The following is a 20,991-nucleotide window of genomic DNA, read 5'->3' on the forward strand; positions in this document are numbered from 1 at the left end:
TGCGACGCAGATTTTTTTGGTAAAATTTTTGTCGTTTTCAGTCAATTTTTTTTTTGGTAAAAATTATTTGTCAGATGATGAGATAAAACTAAGCCATCTTGTTTGAACTAAAATTGGGTGTAAAATTTAATTTTTGCGTAACGAAGCTGAAAGCGTCAACCATAGCGATATCATTCATTTTAGAAATTGTACTTCAAAGACTGCGCCACACTTTTCTCGAAGAGATTTTTGTTGGGATAGTTATTTATGACATCGAGTGCGAAGAACTTTATTAGGCTATAGATGTGAGGCCGCAGGCCGTGTGTCATAATACACATCGTGAGCCTAATCAAGTACTTCGCACCGAGAGTCATACAACGTTTTATGCAAGAGAGCGATTCAAAGTTCGCAGTTTTCGAACATTACAATGTCGAGTTGCATAATAGTTTTTCAAGTTTTATCCAACTTGACCTGACCTAGCAGGTTAACTGGAAAGTTGGTATGGATGTTTCAGGTTATATCAGATATATTCTAGCGCCGTAGGCGAAATTTTACAATTGTAACATGTTTTCTACTCTACTTTAATTGATTTAAAAAAAAGTGAGTCAATGGTCTGAAAATACTTGAAAAAATCGAGAAATCAAGCAAATATTTCCTCATTTTTCCAGATGTTGAAGATAGGTGGAAAAAGTGAATGCGTGGAATCGCTGCATTTTCACTCTCTAGTCTGTTACTTCGTTTGTTCTAAGTATTTTCATGAAATGAAAATTTTTTAAATGTAATAGCTTGTCGTCGATAATTGATAATTACCTTGCGTAATAGTATCAGGATCGACGTGGATGTTCTCGGAAGACCTAGGAAAAAAGTTAAGAAAATATGATTTCCCATATTTCCTTAATTTTTCCTACATTTTCCCAAAAATAGTCCCTGCAAAAAATCGAATTGACCAGGTTCCTCAATCGTAATCGATAATGCACATAATTATCAACTAAAATTATCGTTAAGAACACTAAATCAGCTGAAACGAAAGTCGCCAACAGTGACTGTATCAGAACTATCATACAAATTCCAACTATAAATTGTCATTGCACAGAAAATTCATAAATGTTCAATAATATGAAGACAAAAATGAATGCGTTTGAAAATTATTTCATTCAGCTATGGATGAATGATGTAAGGTTTATAATGGCAACACTCATTCAGCGCATGTGTCTGTACCGCACACGTGTGTTTGACAGTTACTGACTTCTCTGTGTTGTTTATTTTGTTCATAGAAAATATATTGCCACTTTCCTTGCGTGAAAAATTCATTGAGTTGCGAAATGAATATTAGTCTAAATATTACAAAAGGATCGCAAGCAGCGAAAACTGTGAAAAAGGTAGAAAATTCGGTTTATTATCCCGTTGTCAGAACAAACGTTCATTCATTACATTTTTAGGTTGAAAGGCCAACTTTAACGAAGAAACATGCTAAACAACAGAATGATTTTTCGTTCGAATTCACCAAAGGCAGTAAGGTAAAGGCTTTGGTTGCTAAAAGAAGGAATCCAAATCTGTTAGCAAAGAAGCAACAAATTAAGTCTACCGTTGAGAATGGAAGTACAAAACCAGGAACCCTCACTTTTCAACCTACGAAATCAATCGATGAAGTGACGTTGCGAGATGAACCGTCGGTAAGTCTCAGCCTAAATGTAGTGTCCGGTAATGAGGCTGATCGCATGAAAACGGCAGAGAAAATCCTCAGACGAACTATGACAAAGAAACAAAAGAAAGAATTGAATTTGGAGAAGAAAGCAGCAGCTTTTCGACAAGAATTCGATAGGCCAGCGAAATCTGTTGAACAACAGAAGAAAGCAGCCGCCATTCGACCAGAATTCGATAGGCCAACCAAACCGGTCGAACAACCGAAGAAGCCAGCCGTGTCACGACAAGAATTGGATAAGCCAACAAAACCGGTCGAACCATCGAAACCTAAGAAACAATTCAAGGAAAAACCGAAGAAAATGTCATCTTTGTTTGCAAACAATGCAGATGTTCCAATAGTTGGACAAAGATTGGTGAATCCGCTCAATGAAAAGGTATTTACCGGTGAAGGGATGAATTCTGTCGGACTACACGATCACGCTGTGAAAAATTTGGCAGACATTCTACAAATAACTGAACTGACAACAGTTCAAAAGCGTACAGTACCGGTTGTTCTATCTGGTAGAGATGTGTTAGTTCGTTCACAAACTGGTTCGGGGAAAACATTGGCCTATGCTCTGCCGATAGTGCAAAAGCTTCAAGATATTCGTCCGAAACTGTCTCGCGAAGATGGAATTCAAGCTGTAATCATTGTTCCGACTAGAGAATTAGCCATTCAAAGCTACGAACTGTTTGTCAAATTGCTGAAACCGTACCAGTGGGTCGTATCCGGCTATATGTCGGGCGGTGAGAAACGAAAAACGGAAAAAGCTCGACTTCGTAAAGGCATCAACATTTTGGTGGGTACACCAGGAAGACTGTGCGATCATCTTTTGCACACCGAATCCTTCAAATTAGATAAGGTGAAATGGTTAGTTCTGGATGAAGCAGATCGACTGTTTGAGCTAGGATACGAAAAAGATGTGAAAAAAATTGTGGATGCTCTGAATACAACGCCCGCTGTTGAGGGTGGTGAACGAGCAAATCCATTTGCAAAGAAAGCTGAGGAATCGTCAACGTCATCTATTCAAAGTCTCCTATTGTCAGCCACACTAACACATTCCGTGCGACAACTTGCCGGCCTAGCATTGAAGAATCCATTGTTCATAGACACAAGCGACGTGACCAGTGAGGACATTCTGAAAAGCAACAATTTTATCGAATCATTTGACGAAGGTATCGCTGATGAGAAAATTGTTCTGCCTTCGACTGTTAGCCAGTCTTACGTTCTTGTACCGCCCAAATTGCGGTTGGTAACACTTTCCGGCTTAATTGCCACTGAATCGGTGCAACCATCAAAGATTTTGGTATTTTTCGCAACGGAACAACTTGTCGAATTTCATCATGATTTGATGATGGAAGCGCTGACAAAGAGGATCTTAGATGCTGATGATGAGGAGGAAGAAAATGATGACAGTGATGCTGATGGTGACGACCCAATCTTGAGTGGCGTTAGGTTTTTTAAGTGAGTGGCTTTAAGCTGTAAAACGGAATTCAAAGAGTTCAAAGACAAAATATTTTTTCAGACTTCATGGCGCGCTAACACAAGTGGAACGTAGTGCAGTTTTTAAAGCTTTTCGAGACGCGAAATCCGGAGTGCTATTGACGACCGTAAGTGTTTTGTCAATATTTTTACTAAAATAGGCTGCTCAAAAGTAAGTTGTGAGGCGAAACCATTAGAATAGCACAACAGACGTTTTAAACAAGTGAAGTAAAAGGTTGAATATCAACCACTGAGAAGGACTTTTAACAAAGGATGTAGCAGATTTAATGGATAGGCCTAACACTTCTAAAATTTTAACAAAGAGAATATAACATACGCATACACTCGCTCACAATTGTTAGGTTTGTGTTTTGCCAACATTAACTAAAAATAGAAATCTTCTATTTGACATTCATCAAAGTATCTGATCGTTATCTTATTTATATGATATTCATCCCCATAATTGTCTTCAATATTCTTTTCTCTACATATCACACTAAAACGACATCAATAGCAATATTATACATTGGTCGAAATCGGTACAATATTGGTTCATCGTCTTGTAAATAATGAGAAGATTTTCTTTGTTGAGAAATATTCCAGTCAATGATGTCGCTTTTCGACCGTTCACCCTCGGCAAGCATATGTGAATCATATGGCAGTTGGAGTGCGCGCGCCAGCCTCCGGACAAATACCAGAAGTCGACCACCTATTGTTCTTTCATTGACAAACTACTGGCGCATGTCTGCAGACTAGTAACGCCACCCTATATCGAATTTGTTTTACTTAATTTTTGATCCAAGTATTTTCGACAGACAAAAATGAAATCTTTTACTTCATTTATGTTTTCACATGGACTTGGCTGTATGTCGACCTCAGCTATTTTCAAAACTTCAATATAAATCGAATATTTCATCCACAATCGGTGAATGTCGACTTGAAATTCGGTAAATATTTTAATCGAATTATCAGTTGATATTTATCGATTATTGATAAAACATTCGATTGATATTGTATCGATTAAATTTTATCATCGATTGATGATTATTGCCGTCTGTAATCTGTAAAATAAAATAAAAAAGAGGCCTTCGAATGAATGATTTGAATTTGTGTGCGTGTGGTATTCCCACGGCCGAGTAAAATAAACCAGGCAGTAGCGCTTCATTTTCGAAACGTCAACTAAGTGACCTCATACACTGTATGAATATGAATGCAAATAAACACTGACATAAAACGAATTAATTTTATTCGCAAAAAATTAGGTTACTAGATAATTCAGGTCACTAGGTCAAATCAAACGCTCCTGCCTAGTTTATTTTACTCTGCCGTGCTATTTCACATTGTGAAGAAATGTTTACAATTTCGTGTGACATTCACGTTCCATTCACTTTCTTTTGATATCACCAAGGTAAATATAGTTGGGAGGTAATACCATATATAACCGAATCAGATGTGCGGTGGCTCGAAAGTTCGATACAAACGCCATCTCATTTCTTCGTTGAAAGCAAAAAATGGAATAGAAAGTCGGGCCATCTGTTATGAGATAGCGAAAATATTTTTGTGAAATACAAGTAAATCGTGGTCAACCATTTTAAAAAAAGATGTCATTGGCATCGAACTTATGTGCTAAGCCGCGCGTCTGAATGGCATTACCTCCTCACTATATTTACCTTGGATATCACCACGTCTGAGCCTCTTTTCATCAAATAATTTCACTGAATCTACTGAAAAAAAAACAAATTCGGGTTAGCATACACACGGTGAGCTTGAAAAAAAAAAAAAAAAAAAGTTCTTGCATATTCACTTAGACTGTGCAAAAGTGTTTGCGGGTCGCGGCAAAACTTTTTTTTTGTTTCGGCAGAAGGCAATAACGGTAATTTTTAATAGTATTTTACATGACTAGGGATAAAAAAAATGAAAAGTAGAGTTTTCGTGTGAATTTGGTTGATCCGAGGCGAAGCCGAGGTCAATAAACACACGAAAACTAGACCTTCATTTTTATCCCGAGTTATGTAATGGATTTTACGTGCTGAGGGCGTCGAAAGTAGTGCTTGAAACATGAAAAGTACGGTTTTCGACGTATGTAGCATGTAAAAATAATTGACAAAAGCGAGTCATCTACAGACATTGAAGTCTTTAGAAGCAAACCGTAGAACGATTTTTTACTTAGAATCATGGTCTCCATCGATTAAAAATAAAGATACGCTTGTATGTAACAATATTTTTTCATCATTTTGTGAAAAATTTGAAAAATGTATGGAGATGACTAGCTTTTGTCAATTATTTTTAAAATTTGCCGTTAACATTGCCTTGTATAGGATAATCTCTTTTCATTTGATTTTCTTGAAATTTTAAAGGATTTTCTTTTGACTGACAAAGGATTTTCTATAAATATTTGCCATCGGATTGTTCAAAGCAAAAAAACTTCTGACAAAAATTGTGGCTCGTCAATATACCGTTTTTGTTTCGACTGTTCGTTTTTCCCAGAATCTCGAAATCGAAAGAGCGTCTTTATTTCATTACTTTCACATTCTTTTCACACGATCCGTTTGCGCAAGGGAAGACCACCTTGCTCTAGTACTTCATTGAAAATTATCTATAAATGATCTAATAGCTTTATGATGTAGGTGAGTTCTACCATTGCATTTAGTCCGTTGCCAAACCCAGACGTGAAAATAACCAGGCAATGCCAATTCAAATGTATGTCTCTGTCTTGTAAGGTTGGATTCATCCAATTTCCCTGAAGTCCCTGAAACCCTACAAAACAGTTATGATTAGCGACAAAAATTCTTTTAAAAAATCCTAAGAGGTCATTCGCCTACCATTCGTTTTGGAATATAAGATAACATTCTACCCAAGACTCATTGCTTTACTATTGAATTGTCGTTATCAGTACGCATATAATTGAGACGTAAGCGTTCTGTATAACTTTGTACAACTATAGTTCATATACGCTCCCACGTTTCGTCATCAACAGCCATTCCATACATTTACCGATTCTCAGATGATCAAATAAAATCAAAAAAAATGTTAAATGAACTTAAAAACGCGATATCATTTCGATGCATTAAATAAAAAGCGAAGAAAAAAAAAATTATTGTCATAGTTCCATGATTTTGTGAAAAGATTTATATTTCATTCACACGGATATCTTAAACCGAATCTTTACAAACTGTTTGCAAGAATGTCTCTGCTATATTTACGTTGTGTACCACATAACATAAGTAAGAATATAAAAACCGATCTGAACGAGTACATGATAATCAAATCGGATAAATCAAAATTGCCCGCTGAGACGCTGATTGGTTTTTAATTGATTTCGTTAATGATTTGTTGGGCATCTTAAAATCGATAAATTTTTGAGTTTACCTATCGTAAATACATGTGTACTTCTGTACCGACCCGGTGCGCTTTACATTTTAAAAGCTTGTTCAATGTTCGTGTTAAGTGTTTTTAAAATGCCTTACATGCTCCTGGTATTTAGCGATTAGGTGGCATTTGATATTGTGTGTGATACATGTCCCACTGAGACATTATATTTATTGGAAATTCCACAGTAGGATCGTGAAGAAATTCGCTTTTTCGGCTTTCGGTAACTGGTGGGATTTTTAATTTGCTGTTTTTATCAGTTTCTTACTTCATCGATCTCAAATTGGTGATCTTTTAGTTTCAATGTGGTTTCTGTTCCGTTTATGTATCGCTGACGATATTTTTTATGGTCAAAATTCTGCAATGGAGAATGGGGGGAACAATGGGAGCAAAATCAATATTGACCGACTTCACAGATTCACTTACGTCTCGGAAATATTGTAAGGGAGTCAGTTCCAACGAAGTTAGTAATTGTGTGAGACCACTTTCTGTATGATGTTGACCAGGCCTTTAGAATTATTCAATTTTCCCCGATGAGTCTGAACTTTCATGCTTCCACACTTTCGATTTTCTCCCGGGGAATTTCATTTCGCATTAAATTTTCAATTCGTTGAGAATTCTGCAAACGGGCGACTACTGATGGTTCAATAACGTCTTCATTTATTTTCCATTTAGGACGTAGCTGCCCGTGGCATCGACATTCCCATGGTCGACTTAGTGGTTCAATTTTTCCCACCGCAACGGATTCAAGACTACGTTCATCGTGTGGGTCGTACCGCACGAGCTGGTAGAACGGGTAGAGCCATTTTATTTCTGTCACCAAACGAAACCGATTTTGTGCGAACATTAGAGGACAAGAGAATACGGTAAGAAATATAGCGCTGCAACAAAAGCCAGAGTGCGAAATTGATTTCTTTATATCGATAGCATTGCACAAGAAGATTCGACAAAGTATTTGAAAGGAATCGCTCAAACAAATAGAATGCCAGCAACATTGGAAGAAAGTGCATCCGAACTTCAAAGGAAATTCGAAGGAATTATTAACGATGACACCGAAATGCATGACAGAGCGTGTAAAGGTGAGTTGTTCTTTTATTATCGGATAGACGGTTTTGCATTATAGAGTTGTCTGCCGTTTCGAACAATGACAAATATTAAAATTCAATACAATAAAAACAGAAACTGCAACAATATTCGTTGACATGAAAATGTAAATTAAATTTTCGCTAATTCACGTCAATACGACAGTCGTATAAAGTAACTCCATTTATATCATTCCGTGACTCAAGAGATTTGTCTCAAAGAGTAAACATAAATTTTATTTTCGGTATTCAGTTTACATGTCTATCCAGATAACCCGAAAAAGAAAATTATCCCTACAAAGCCATGGGTGTGTGTAGTGGCGGTATGTATGTGTGTACTTTACCACATCCAAGAGTGGGTACATGATGGATATTTTAACGACACACATTTAACGATATTCGATGAAATTCAATTAGGCTCAATAAACCGTAATAGAAATAGGACGTACCGCAGCACAAAATATATATTCACAACAACAACAAATTCCGTGTATATATCCGGAACAGAGTTTACTGGGCCTAATAGGGTGCGCTTTGGTAGGTCGGATTTTTTAACGGATGGAAATAGTTCTCGAATTCGACTTTGCCGAATAACCATTTGTCAACAAGAGAACGTGATACGGCAATGTAAATATTTAAATAGAAATTTGGAACCTCGGCGAAAATTGTCTAACTTTAGTAGCAAATTAAAATTCGCACATTTTCTGTGCCATTCAAACATGCGACAATCGCACTTACCAAGCGTATACATTATAATATAGATCTAGATATGTGCGGTGACACCGAAGGTGTGTAGACATAAATGTGTACGGTTCAAGAAGTTATATCGTTAAAGCATGTTACGTATGTTCCGAAACGAAACGACACATAATGATGTTACAATTTAGATCGGGTGTTTTGAAGAGACAAAATGTGTGGTGGATTTCGGAAATTCAATACTTGTTTGTTCTATAAGCCAATTACGGTTAAAGGTAATCCAATTTGGTAAACACCACCCACTGTTATTATACTCGAGTACATATCGTCTCTAGTTAATAATATTTTCATTATTGAGTATAAAATTCAAGACGTGTTTTGTGTTGCGGTAGAACGATGAGAGTTTATAAGGAGTTTTGTTTCGAAGTGATATTATGCTACACGATTTGAACACTTGTATACCGTTGAACTGCTGTTTTCATTATATTCAGTCTGTTGGGTTTTTGTGCTCGAACAAATTGAAATTATCGAAATGGATTAACAATATGAAAATGTTTTAATTTGATGGAAGACCCGCAGTGAAATTGTCGTACGGTTGTTTGGAAGGCTTTTCAACAAACAAACAGGAATAAAAAAAAACATTTCTTTGAGTTGGGCCTATTGAGCCAATCAAAATTAATTGAAAAGGGTTACGTCGAGGGTTACGTCTAAATAATTCCACTATCGGGTGTTCTCTGTTAGACTATGTTGACTTGATAAACCGGGAATTGAATTGAATATTTTGAATTTTCGAAAAAATTAAATGCGTCTATCCGGTTCCTCTTCTCCATATTCATAATCTGTAGCTATGGGTGCAAGTTTTCTTGATTTACAGATTCTAGTTCGGCACTCCTCGTTCCAACCTAATTGACGACTTGATGTGAGGCTTGTAGAGATAACCTGGTTTGTTAGAAGAAATGTGATCAAAAATTACATAAAAGTCAACTAAAGCTTACCGTGATGTAATCGTTGTTAAAAACGTTTCGAATAATTCACACTATAGCACACTTTCAAGAAAAGAGGTTTGAAACAGAACTTATTTCCCCTCACTGCAGAAAAGATTCTTGTCGTGACCAATGCATGACGAGTTTGGTATCGTTGTAAACTCAGACTAATTAGCGATTATAGTTTTATTTTTAAAACAGTCAACTTGTAAATTACACCAATATCCAAGGCTCGTTGATATTGAAAAATGCAGAAGACGTTTGCTAAATTTCTTTCAATCAGAATTGGATGACACAAGAAATGCGGAAATTTTGAGTGTCGATGGCTGGAGTTTCGTGACGAGTTTACCGAGATATTTGTTATTTGTTTACCTAGGGAAGAAAATAGGAAACTCCAACAAGAGCGAAGTTTTGCGTGACTAGTGGAGCGAGGGCTGCGAATAGCTCGAGCTGGAATTTATTATTTTCTTACAGAGATTAACGCAATGTTTTTCATATGTACGAGGTGTGGACACAATGTTTTTCTCCACGAAATATCAATTTCTTACTCAATCAATTTTTCAAAACCACAAAAGTGACAGACTGTCACTGACAGTTCGGTCAAAACAAGAAAGACGAAAATAGACGTTTTGCCCCCCGAACTGACACCAGACAAAACGTCATCAAAACGCAAAGTATGGCTCGGCGTCACCCGAGAAAATGCAATTTCCAACTTTTTTCGCGTGGTAAATTTAAGTCTTTTCACAAGAAGGCTTGCGAAGTTTCATCGGAGGCCAGTAAACTACAGTTTTCTCGCATGCGTTGTGAATTGCAATTAAAATCTGAATTTAACGATCTCTACGATCTCAAACTAATTGTTGTACTCATTCTATCTAAGATAATCAACCTATTGGGCCAGCTTCATATTTTTGTGTTTCGATGGTTGTGTTCCTATTTGAGGAGAGATATGCTTGAACCGAAAAATTTTTATTTGGGAAATGTTTTTTTTTTGTGACGGTTGGTGCATAACTCTACTCATTTTTGGTCCTACTACACCGCCTAAATATTAGAAAAGTCTGCCTTAAGGAGAGTGTGGAAAATAATTTCACTTCAGTTTCTTCTGTCCTCATTTGATGTTTTTTGTCTACCAAAAATCTGTCTTTCAGACAATCCTTGGTAAAAAAAAATCGACCTAATCGTCAAGCAGACCTAAAATTAAAAAATAATTTGAAAAAAAATCTCATTATCTATACGCCGCGCCAGCCGATTACATGTAATCATTGACACGGATTTTTTTTTCAAGTCGTCGTCTTGCGCAATTGACAATTAACACGAAGAAGAATGGAACGTTGAAATGGAAAATATTTCCATTTATCATCACACAAATATAATCTTCCGTCATACCAATGTCCACAATTATTACGAGAACTAATCGAAAACTAACAATCAAAAAACCATTTGATTTCACTTACAAAACTAATCAGTTTGATTACACATTTTTCCTATTATTAAACTCATATAGTTTTCTATCCGCGCGCAACCAAACCCGAGACGTTAAGTACATTGTTTCATTTTGATCATTTATTTTCCCATACGTTCGTTAACATTAACTCGTCGTTAAAAAGCCCATCAAATCTGGATACACACACCGTGCACATACAAAATATAGCTAAAAACGACACTTACACAAATTACATTTATTTGAATAGAATATATATTGGGAATGAATGTGGTTTTCCGTAATGTACACAATGTGTGTACACATATTGGACTTTTGTTTACAAGACGGCACCGAGAGGAGAGAAAACGAAAACCATTTTGTAGTGCCGTTGAATGCCACTTCAATGTAAATTCAATTTTTACGTTCTATTGTTGTAACGTTGCAAATAAATTTTATGTTTTTAACTGTGCACTTCTGGTCAAATTAAACAACTTAATTCGTACTCAACTTTGAAAAAAAAAGTGAACAAATTTATTCCCAAAAGAATAATAAACACTCCACTAGAGAATGAAATACAAAATTGCCTTATCCGAAACGAACAAATCGAACAAACATAACATAAAACCACTTCAGTCACACATTCCATGCATATGAAAAAAAAATTCTTTCTTTCGTTCCCATTTTCCATCCCTCCATTTAGCATTTTGTTATTAATTTCCTTAACCGTAGAAAATGTACATAAACTGAATTATTTACCACCCTAAATAACAGCCTAAAAACTACTCAAATGAGCATTAACTTCAAATCATTATTAATGGGGTGGTATGGTCGAAATAATAGAAAAATAAAATAAAAAAAATTGTGTATCGCATTGTGTATCGTTAAGAAGGGTGTACTTAAGAAAGTCAAGTAGTCACGTGTTACTGTTACCAATCGGTGTATGTATATTTTATTTCGAGTAATTTGTGGGTTATTTAAAAAAAAGAGAAGTCCACCAAATTACATGTTTAACAATCAAACAACGTATTGACGAAAAAGTAAATGACTTTTTGGCTTCGTTAATTACTCAACGTGCCTTTTATAATGTTCCGAGTCAATTGAATTAAATAAAAAATTTATTTCGTTTCGTTGCTTTTTTTCGTTCTTCGTTTTTTTTTACTGTATAATCCTTTTAACTGAAATATTAATGACGGAAGGCACAAATGAGACCATTTTTTATTCGCTTCCACCGATACCGATTCGGAATGGTTTTGTAGTTTCAAAACTTAAATGCGTCGTTTGTTTATAACGTATCACTTTGGGTGATGATTTTTGTCTTTTTTTTAGTTGACGCTGATTCACCAAATAATTGCTTCAGACATGTGTTTGCTAAAAATTTTGTTCATCAAATATTTTGTTCGTTCGATTCAAAGAAACGATTTCAGTTATATTATAGCATCATCCTGTACACTTTTTGTGCAGTTTTTTTTCACCTCAGGTTAGTCCCCGCAAATGGAAACTATTACTCGATTGAATTCTTTCTTTAATTTTCGGACCATCATGACTTTAAACTCTGTGATTGTCACTAGCCATTCCACACAAATCAGTCTTTATGATTGTGCATTATGTATCCAACAAATATATTTTCATTAAAAAAATTCTTGGATACATAGATAGGTCAGTTCGAGTACAAATTAATTTAAAAAAATGATACAGTTAATGCCGACTAGATATGTGCCTAGGTTTGCTTCAGCTGTTATACCAGCTGGTTCACTCATACAAACACACTGCTTGCTTATACGTTATTACACGGATTAAATAGTAAGAGAAAACAGTGGTAAAGCCGTATTAGCAGTGCACGTATGTGCATGTAGTGTGCTTGAATTGGTGCACCTGCTACTAAAGAATCTGCAGCAAACATAGTCACAAATGTTTACCATTAGTTACGTATGGTAAATTTCATTGTAACTCATATAACGTTATCTCATCTAACAGTCAACCGACTTCAGAAGAGTCCACGTTTCGTTGATGGATGGGTCATTGATTACTTCATATCGCCCTATTAGAACATATTTCGTCTATTTCGGCTATTCTTTCACTTAAATTGGAAATTGTATGTTGAACAAATGAAGTATTAGATGCCCAATCAATCTCCTGAAACTTGTTGGATCGAAGAATGATTAAGAGAATCGATAACATGCTCGTCGTCGGTGAAAGGTTAAAAACGATTTGCCTTCACATTTTACAATCTCATTAGATCAACACATCTGTCGAAAGTTATTAAAGTAATTACTTTTGTATCACAGATGACAGAATGATCACAGATGAATGATGATGATAATAATGTCCTTTTCGAAGAACCTACTCACCGAATTGTCAAGTTAGTTTAGTGTCTCAATTGACGATTCCAGCCTTATTTAATATTGAGCTGTCCATGTAGGACCCTGGCCTAAAGCTGAGGAAATCGGTTGCGTTCATTCATACAGTTAATGTAAACCAAATTTATAACGAGATTTGCTTCACCTGTTTTACCAGCTGGTCCACTCATACAAACACACTGCCTATACGAGATTAAAGGGTTTTTAATGGTCTGGTCACACTCGATATAAACTCGATATAAATTTGGTTGATATTAAATGCATTTTGAAACTCATTGATGGTGACACCATAGTAACTATGAAAATTTCAAAAAGTTCAGAGGCACATACACTGAAGTCGTACTAAAGTTTTTGTGTGCAGCAGTTGTGTTTCAAACTAATATTGTTTGTTATTTGTAATTTTATACATCTACTTCAACTCTCCTACAATTCTATCATACAAAACCATCCAAATAAGAATCCAGTAATAATAATTCGAGTAGAACAGCATAAATGTAGAAAATTACGGCAATAATCAATGAATGATCGACTCAACGAAGTCAGCATAATAAAATTACCATACAAAATCACTCAAATGTAAAATAAGAAAGTGTGAATATCGCTTTGGGACATTGAAAACATTTCTAATTCAAATCCGACTGCAAAAACTAAAATCTTTATTCCATATACCATCAATGGCACCCTCCACCCTTGTCACAATATAAAAACTTTCCTATTTGTGTTAGTCTAACAAAATAGACGAAATGTAATGGTTAGTTTAACTAATTTAATTGCTCAATAATCATTCGCGTAGTATACATTAGGATTCAGTCATTTTTATTATTATTAACAAATTGGCTTTTTTTTTTCGTCGAGGGGACCGTTTTGCTAGTGATCATGCACTAGACAATGAATTGGATTTATTTCTCTCTTTCTATTCCTCTAATGTTATTGTTAGCACGGAATGTACTGTGTATAGCTTCATTATACCCCATCACAAACATTATTTTTAATTTAATAATTTCACAAACGAATCACGACGAAAAATCAGACTCTTCACAACCAGCCCTCAAATTCAAAGTTACAGTGCAATGTATATAGCATATTTTGGTGTTTGTACATCGGCAACAGTATATTTTCTAATGTACTCACATATGTCAACATTACTACCATATCCGTTTTTAATGCCATTACCGTAATTTCACTCTGGTGTGTTCATATAACACTAATGTGACGATATAATATTCTGTGGGTTTCGAATAAATTAAATTAGAAGAAAAATTGTTGTAAATTACACTTTGAGAAATTAAACCGAGATTATTCTCACTTGTTTCACTTATTAAAAGGAAAAGAGAGAAAATCAATTTTATTATAAATTCACTAAAACTCTACATCGGCGACACCATAGAATATCCTCAAATTGATTTATTGATCAAGTTGCTGTTTATAAATTACGATCGGCTTCAGAAAAGAAAGCTAAACCCTATTCCCATTAAAAATTTCGTTTTGATAGTGAACAGAGGAGTGATTAAAAACTGTTACTTCTTATGACCAAAAGTTTTCTCAAAATTTTGGCGATATCGCTAACCTCAAACGATTTTGCGGTCGTATAGGATTTTGAGAAAACTTTCTGAGAAATCTTTCATACGGCCGTATCGGATTGTGAAAATACCTTAAAATTTTGGGGAATCTACGGTCGTATAGGATTTTGTGAAAACCATAAAAATTTTGGGATATATTGGGTCGTATTTTGGGTCGTATGGTATTTTGAGAAAAATTTAATATTTTGGGAAATCTGCGGTCACATTGGATTTTGAGAAAACTTTTTGTGAAATCTCCTGTACGGTCGTATCGGAATTTCAGAAAACTTTCTGAAAAATCTTCTATACGGCCGTAAGGAATTTTGAGAAAATTTTAAAATTTTGGGAAATCTACGGCCGTCGCCGTATTATAACATTAACATTTCAGTTGGTGTCGATCCCTGCGTCAGTGTCCAAAATCACTCTATGCTGTCTTGTGTAAGAGTTAAGAGACTAACTCATTATGATAATTAATATTGAACAGGGCAAGAGGGCATCTTTTTAATTGCTTAAACAGATATGTACGAAGGCCTCCAGTGCCACCCATGCATTGTCATTATGCCAGAATGCTACAGACTGTATTTGTCTCGAAAGATTGAACTACATAAGTAGCTCTAAGTAATGAATCTAAGAACAAGCAGCTGATGATGGCAGTCCAGCCTGACCTAGGACCGCCTCTAGCTCTCGAGGTCGAAACAGCTTTTTCGCTTCCCTCCATTCACTTCACGAGGTCCATTTGCTTTTTGCTCTGTTAAGTCTCTGAATTCCTATGAATATATTTAGTCTTATAGCCTCGCCCTGTGGGTAGGATCTAATGTTGCATATAGTTCGTTGCAAAATCGAACCTAAAAAATTTCGGAGCAAATTTCCAAACGATCGAAGATTTCCCAAAATTTTAAAGTTTTCTCAAAATCCCATGTGATCGTACATTTCACAAAATTTTAAAGTTTTCTCAAAATCCGACACTATACCGCCGTATGGAAGATTTCTCAGGAAGTTTTCTCAAAATCCTATATGATCGTACAGAAGATTTCTCAGGAAGTTTTCTCAAAATGCCAGACGACAGCAGATATTCCAAAAGTTTTCTCAAAATACCAAATGCCTGAAGATTTCTCAAAATTGATTTAGCGCTACGAAATATCGCTAACTTATTTCGTAGCGCAAAATCGTTCTAGGTTAGCGATATCACCAACATTTTGAGAAAACTTTTGGGCTAAAACCGTCATTACTTCTTCCGCTGGTTTTACGTTACATACAGGGACTATTCTTGGGAAACGTTTTCCAGCAATTTTTTGTATTATTAAAGATTTTCCTTAATTTTCACAACCAAATATTTTTGGGAAAATTCGTGAAAATATGGAAAGATACTTTGGGAAAATGTTGGAAATTTAGGATGGTCCCTGATAATGTATGGGATTAACTCTGATACTTCTGTAGTTTTGTTTGTCGTCTAGCGATATGTGACACATCAATGGTTTCAACATTTATTGTTGAAGATAACAGAAAACTAGCCAGAGCTTACCGATTATGTTTCACTATTGTTATAGCAGAAGCTTTTGTAAATTCTCCTTTTAGCCTTTCTCACAAACTGAACTTCCGTAATCGTCGCTAAAGGTTTTTCTGTAATGGATTGGTTTTACAGACTTTCGATTTTAAAATAATGGAAATGAGGTGTCATAGGCTTAAAACCATTTATTCCGAGGAAAATTTCCAATCGAAATTTTCCAACAAATATTGCACATTACGGTAATGTTAACACTCCAACACATCATCGCACAATCGCAACATTGTAACGTCTCGATGATGAATCATTAAAAAAAAACTAAATAAATATTCCACGGAATAATTGGCTTTTTATGGAATTAAATTACATATCGCCTCCAGTTTTGAATCTCAATTTCTCTCTCTCTCTCTATACGTGTATCACTTAACAGCTTCATTTTATTTACATTAAATATCATTCAAATTATAAGTTTCGTTTCTTTTTGTTGTTAAGACAATCATAGATGAATGATGATTTGAACCGAAATGTAATTAAAGTGCGTGTAATGTTGAGAGAAATAGAAAAAAAAAATTAAAAATAAAACAAACTTTGTGACTGGTTCGTCTATTAGGAGAGTGGTGTGTATAAGGTTGGTATGTACAAACTTCCGTTGAGCTTAATGTATGTTATTTTGAATGGTAAATTGTACACATTATTTTTACAGCCGGGATTTTTGTTTATAAACTCGTTTTGTTGAAATAAATGTTGAAAATTAAAACACAATCTAATCTCATCATAATCACATTTCTACCAATTATTCCAATTAGTGAATCAGAATGAGATTTTTTTAGATGAATTTATAAAGCGTACCGATGACTTTTAACTGTAGAGTAATTCGATACTTTAATTGTTGTGAAAGAGGACAATAGTCTCGAAGAATATATAATTTTCTGCTTACACACCACCCACGCTACTGTCATTATAGGCTTTTCTCCGTCTAGAGATCCACGTTTGATTTTTTATAAATTAAAAAATTGGTAGCAAAGACCAAAGAAAATTTATTTTAAGAGTTCCCTGAACAAGCGAAAATCTTTGGCTGCATTCACAAATGTTTTGCCTTTCATCAACTTGTGAGAACGCAATAATTTAAGTGAATTTTCATAATTTTCTTTCATTGGTCGAAATCACAGTGCTTTGAAAATAAAAGAAACATTTCGCAGAACTAAGGCTATTTTGAAAGATTTTTGGGGTTGGGTTTCGGACATATCTTCAGCAACCGTTCCCAAAACGGACTGATCGAATATCAGTTAGCGTGACATCGACATAAATGACCTAATTTTATGAACGAAATTTCTAGATCGTTAACAACATTGAGCACATTTATTCAAGTGATATACCTTCAGACCTGAAGGGATGCCATAGCCCTAATGCCCTATCTCTTAATTGACTTAATCTTGATTAAATTGAATGTGACAGCAACAAGTAATAATTACCATTTAATAATTACAGCCTTCGTGTCGTGGCTGCGTTTCATTGCTGCTTTTCCAAAGGACCTGAAAACCATATTCAATGTGAAAAGTGCACACATGGGACACTATGCGAAGAGTTTGGGATTACGTGAAGCGCCAAAGGCATTTACCAAACAACATAGTGCACCGAAACCCGAACTTCCTAAAAATCGCCTAACGTACACTGCACGGTAAGTGACGATAAATTAACATAGATTTAGCATTAAACACGAACGATGCACGGTAACTTTGCCACTCTCGGTTGTTGCTCGGATGAAAATGAAATTGATTTTACTACTTGTCCCATGTCCCATGCGAAAGTTTCACATTACATAGCAGTTTGCCCCCTGAGAAAATGATCCATTACAAGTTGGAATATTTTCGGTTCATTTTCTTTTGTGAAAATCAAGTTTCGCATGGGACAGGAAGTAAACCAGAATGCATTGGGTGCTGCTACATGCATTTCCGAAGACAGGAATGTTCTACAATTATTGCAAGAAAATTGAGTGGACCACTGTGTATACCGTGTATCGATTTTTAAGTTTAAAATCTTTCGATGTCAGTTTATAGATTCGATCGTTGTTTTTTTCGTTGTAAATTTTAGAAACGAAGTAAGAAAAGTCGACATGAAAACCAAAAAAGGATCGACAAAACGCCCGAACACCAATCAATTCAACAAATTCATTTCGAAATCGATCAGTTTATCAACATCGGAATTCGGTAGTGGACTTCCACCAATGAAAAAGCGAAAAATGGCTTAGAAAAAAGAAATTGTTGTAATTAGAGGTATGTGTGGTTGAAAAATAAAAATGATCGAACCATAAAACGAAATTATTTTGACTGGGTAATTAGTCCTCTTCTGGTGCGTTTTTTTATTATTATTTATTTCTGGCTTAATTCAATTCAATAAGCGTTGCTTAGGCACTCACTCAGCAATGGAACAATTCGAATAAAATAAATACGACGAACAAAAATGAAATAGAGTAGCACCGGCACACCGAAGCAATTAACCTTTATCGATTTATCATATTTTTAAATCTGTTTCACGTGAGAGGAACAAAAAAAACTTTTTATTCAAAAGAAAAATTGTGTTGTTAATACTCGACTAATGCTTGTAATTTGAAAGAGGAAGAGGAGGTTCTACTTATGTGACTCTTCAAAAATGTTATTTACTAATTTAAAGATTTTTTTTCTTCCTCATCTTCTTTCTTTTTGTGTTTGATGTGTGATGGGTGCTCTCATATAATATCACCATTAATAATAGCTTGAACTGACAAAAACGATGAAAAATATATGGACCGATCTGTTATGCTCGTAGACGCGAAAAAAAAATTATCAAAGGCTTCAAACGAATGGTGTTGCTTTTGTTAATTTGTTTTTGAATTAGATATCGGTCCAATTAATGAGAATTTGGACGAAGCACATACCTTGCCGACTATAGTTGCTTCCCATTAACGTTGCAAAGTTTTATGGTTGTTGATTTTGTTATATGAAATTAGGTTTTTAAGGGAATTAAGCTCATTGACTCTGAAATCATCGTCAGGAATTTTGAAGAATTTCAAGAATTTTCGATCAGAAAGCAGAATAAATTTATCGAAAATAGGTACTGGTAAGCTCGCTTAGTTTGTGTTTATTATGTTGGTGGAAGCACGGGTTTTCAGAGGGTATATTGCACCAATGCATGTGTGCCAACTTAAAAAAAATCAAAACCCGTCGATGACCAGTTGCGACTCGCTTGACCAACGAATAATGCGAGAACAAATTCCTTACACTATCATTTTGTAATCGAACGTATTCGTATACCTTACATTTTTCTAGGACATTTAGTTATGTGACACTTCATCTTAACGCATTGAAGCTGATGAGAATAAAATTATGATGTTACACCGTTTCCTTATAGATTATCTTCATCTTCAAGGCCGTTTGAAATGCCATCCACGTTAAGAAATGCCATCCACGTTAAAAAAAACTCATACAAATGAGTGAATGAACGAAGCATTTAACGAAACTTAAGTGAGGCTACGTCTGAAAGTACCGTATCTTGAAGATAATCTATGAACGATACTAAAATGACGAACGCGCAACAATTTAAAAATTTTGAACTAAAGTGGCATAGTGCGTTAGATAGGTCTGAGTGCCCTTCGTACCAAACACGCAGCAGTTAGTTAAAACTCCAAAGGTCTTCGCTATCTATTGTTAGCACAATATGGAAGGTACACATGTATTACTAAGTTTTGTCTCCCTTCGATAATGGGTAACGAAGACCTTTGGAGTGGTTATGTGAACTCCTGGCACTGAGTTGAAATCTGAATGTGAAGGTCTGAATTCAGGTATTTAAAAAAATACAAAAACATCGAGCTCAATGTTCCAAACACATATATGATTTTCTGTCCAATGTTAACGTTTTGAGCACCTCCTCGTACACCTACATCTAGCACCTACATACTCACAACCACATTTCATTATATCTATATTGTAAAAATGTTGTCCTTGCAAACTTGGTTCCGTTTCAAGAAAAACCACGATTTTCCTGACAATTTCAGACGGCAAATTTCCATTCAATTCTTCAGCCACTTCCTTGTTGTTCGAGTCGTACAGCATAAGCGTTTTGTAGCCGACATCTTTTCAATTAATTATTAACTCTTTCATTTGTATATACCGCAAAACTACTGCCAAATAAAGTTTTGCTTAATCTAATTGCAGTTCGTTTGATTGATTCATCCAATCATCTCCGATTCTTTTCATTCTCTCGTGTTAATATCAATCATTTATAAACTCACTACAACTCGATATATTTTAATATTTTTTCCGCTTCAGCTGAAGAGCATTTAACATTGAGACACTGCACTGCCAACGCTCTGAATAATATATTTGAAAAAAAAAAAAAAATGAAGAAAAAAAAAATGAATAAATGCGTCTTCGACCATTGCACAATACCCGACAGAAGTAGATAGATGAATGATTTTTTTGTACGACACATAATATTGGATAGAAGAAGGCTTGAGAAGAAATGATAAATGTTTGTTAGCCACCGTTTGAAAATGCCGACACCATACAAAGATCTTTTTACAAAAGTTAATTGTTGTCAGGTGCTCAGGTGTAGAACTTATTAATAACAAAAATGATTTTTAAGGAGTTATTTTTAACCTTTTCTTTTAACTGTTGTATTGTTATAGTTATTCGAAGAAGAAGAAAAAGAACGTTATTATCGCAGTTGATGGTAAATGTTTCCCATTTTTTTTCTTCTCTGATGTGGAGATGGGTTGCGTAATTAACAAGCGATTGGTTTTTTGTTGTTTTAATTAAATTTTTTAATTTTTCAAAAATTAAATGATAAATGATGAACAATGATTGATATTTGGGTATATTGTGGGAATTACAAGAATTAA

At 35.1% G+C, this 20,991-nt stretch overlaps 1 protein-coding gene across 1 annotated transcript; it reads left to right on the forward strand.

Moving 5' to 3' along the window:
- Positions 1 to 1,200: 1,200 nt before the first annotated feature.
- On the forward strand, positions 1,201 to 18,428 carry LOC119067209 (probable ATP-dependent RNA helicase CG8611). The gene is made up of 7 exons (XM_037170053.1): positions 1,201 to 1,358; positions 1,419 to 3,127; positions 3,189 to 3,273; positions 7,190 to 7,380; positions 7,442 to 7,593; positions 17,604 to 17,793; positions 18,207 to 18,428. The coding sequence occupies exons 1-7, from the start codon at positions 1,302 to 1,304 to the stop codon at positions 18,361 to 18,363; spliced, it is 2,541 nt and encodes an 846-aa protein (XP_037025948.1). The 5' UTR covers positions 1,201 to 1,301; the 3' UTR covers positions 18,364 to 18,428.
- Positions 18,429 to 20,991: the final 2,563 nt, after the last annotated feature.

This window comes from Bradysia coprophila, assembly GCF_014529535.1.
Source record: "Bradysia coprophila strain Holo2 chromosome X unlocalized genomic scaffold, BU_Bcop_v1 contig_12, whole genome shotgun sequence".
In the NCBI taxonomy this organism is placed as follows: Eukaryota; Metazoa; Arthropoda; class Insecta; order Diptera; family Sciaridae; genus Bradysia; species Bradysia coprophila.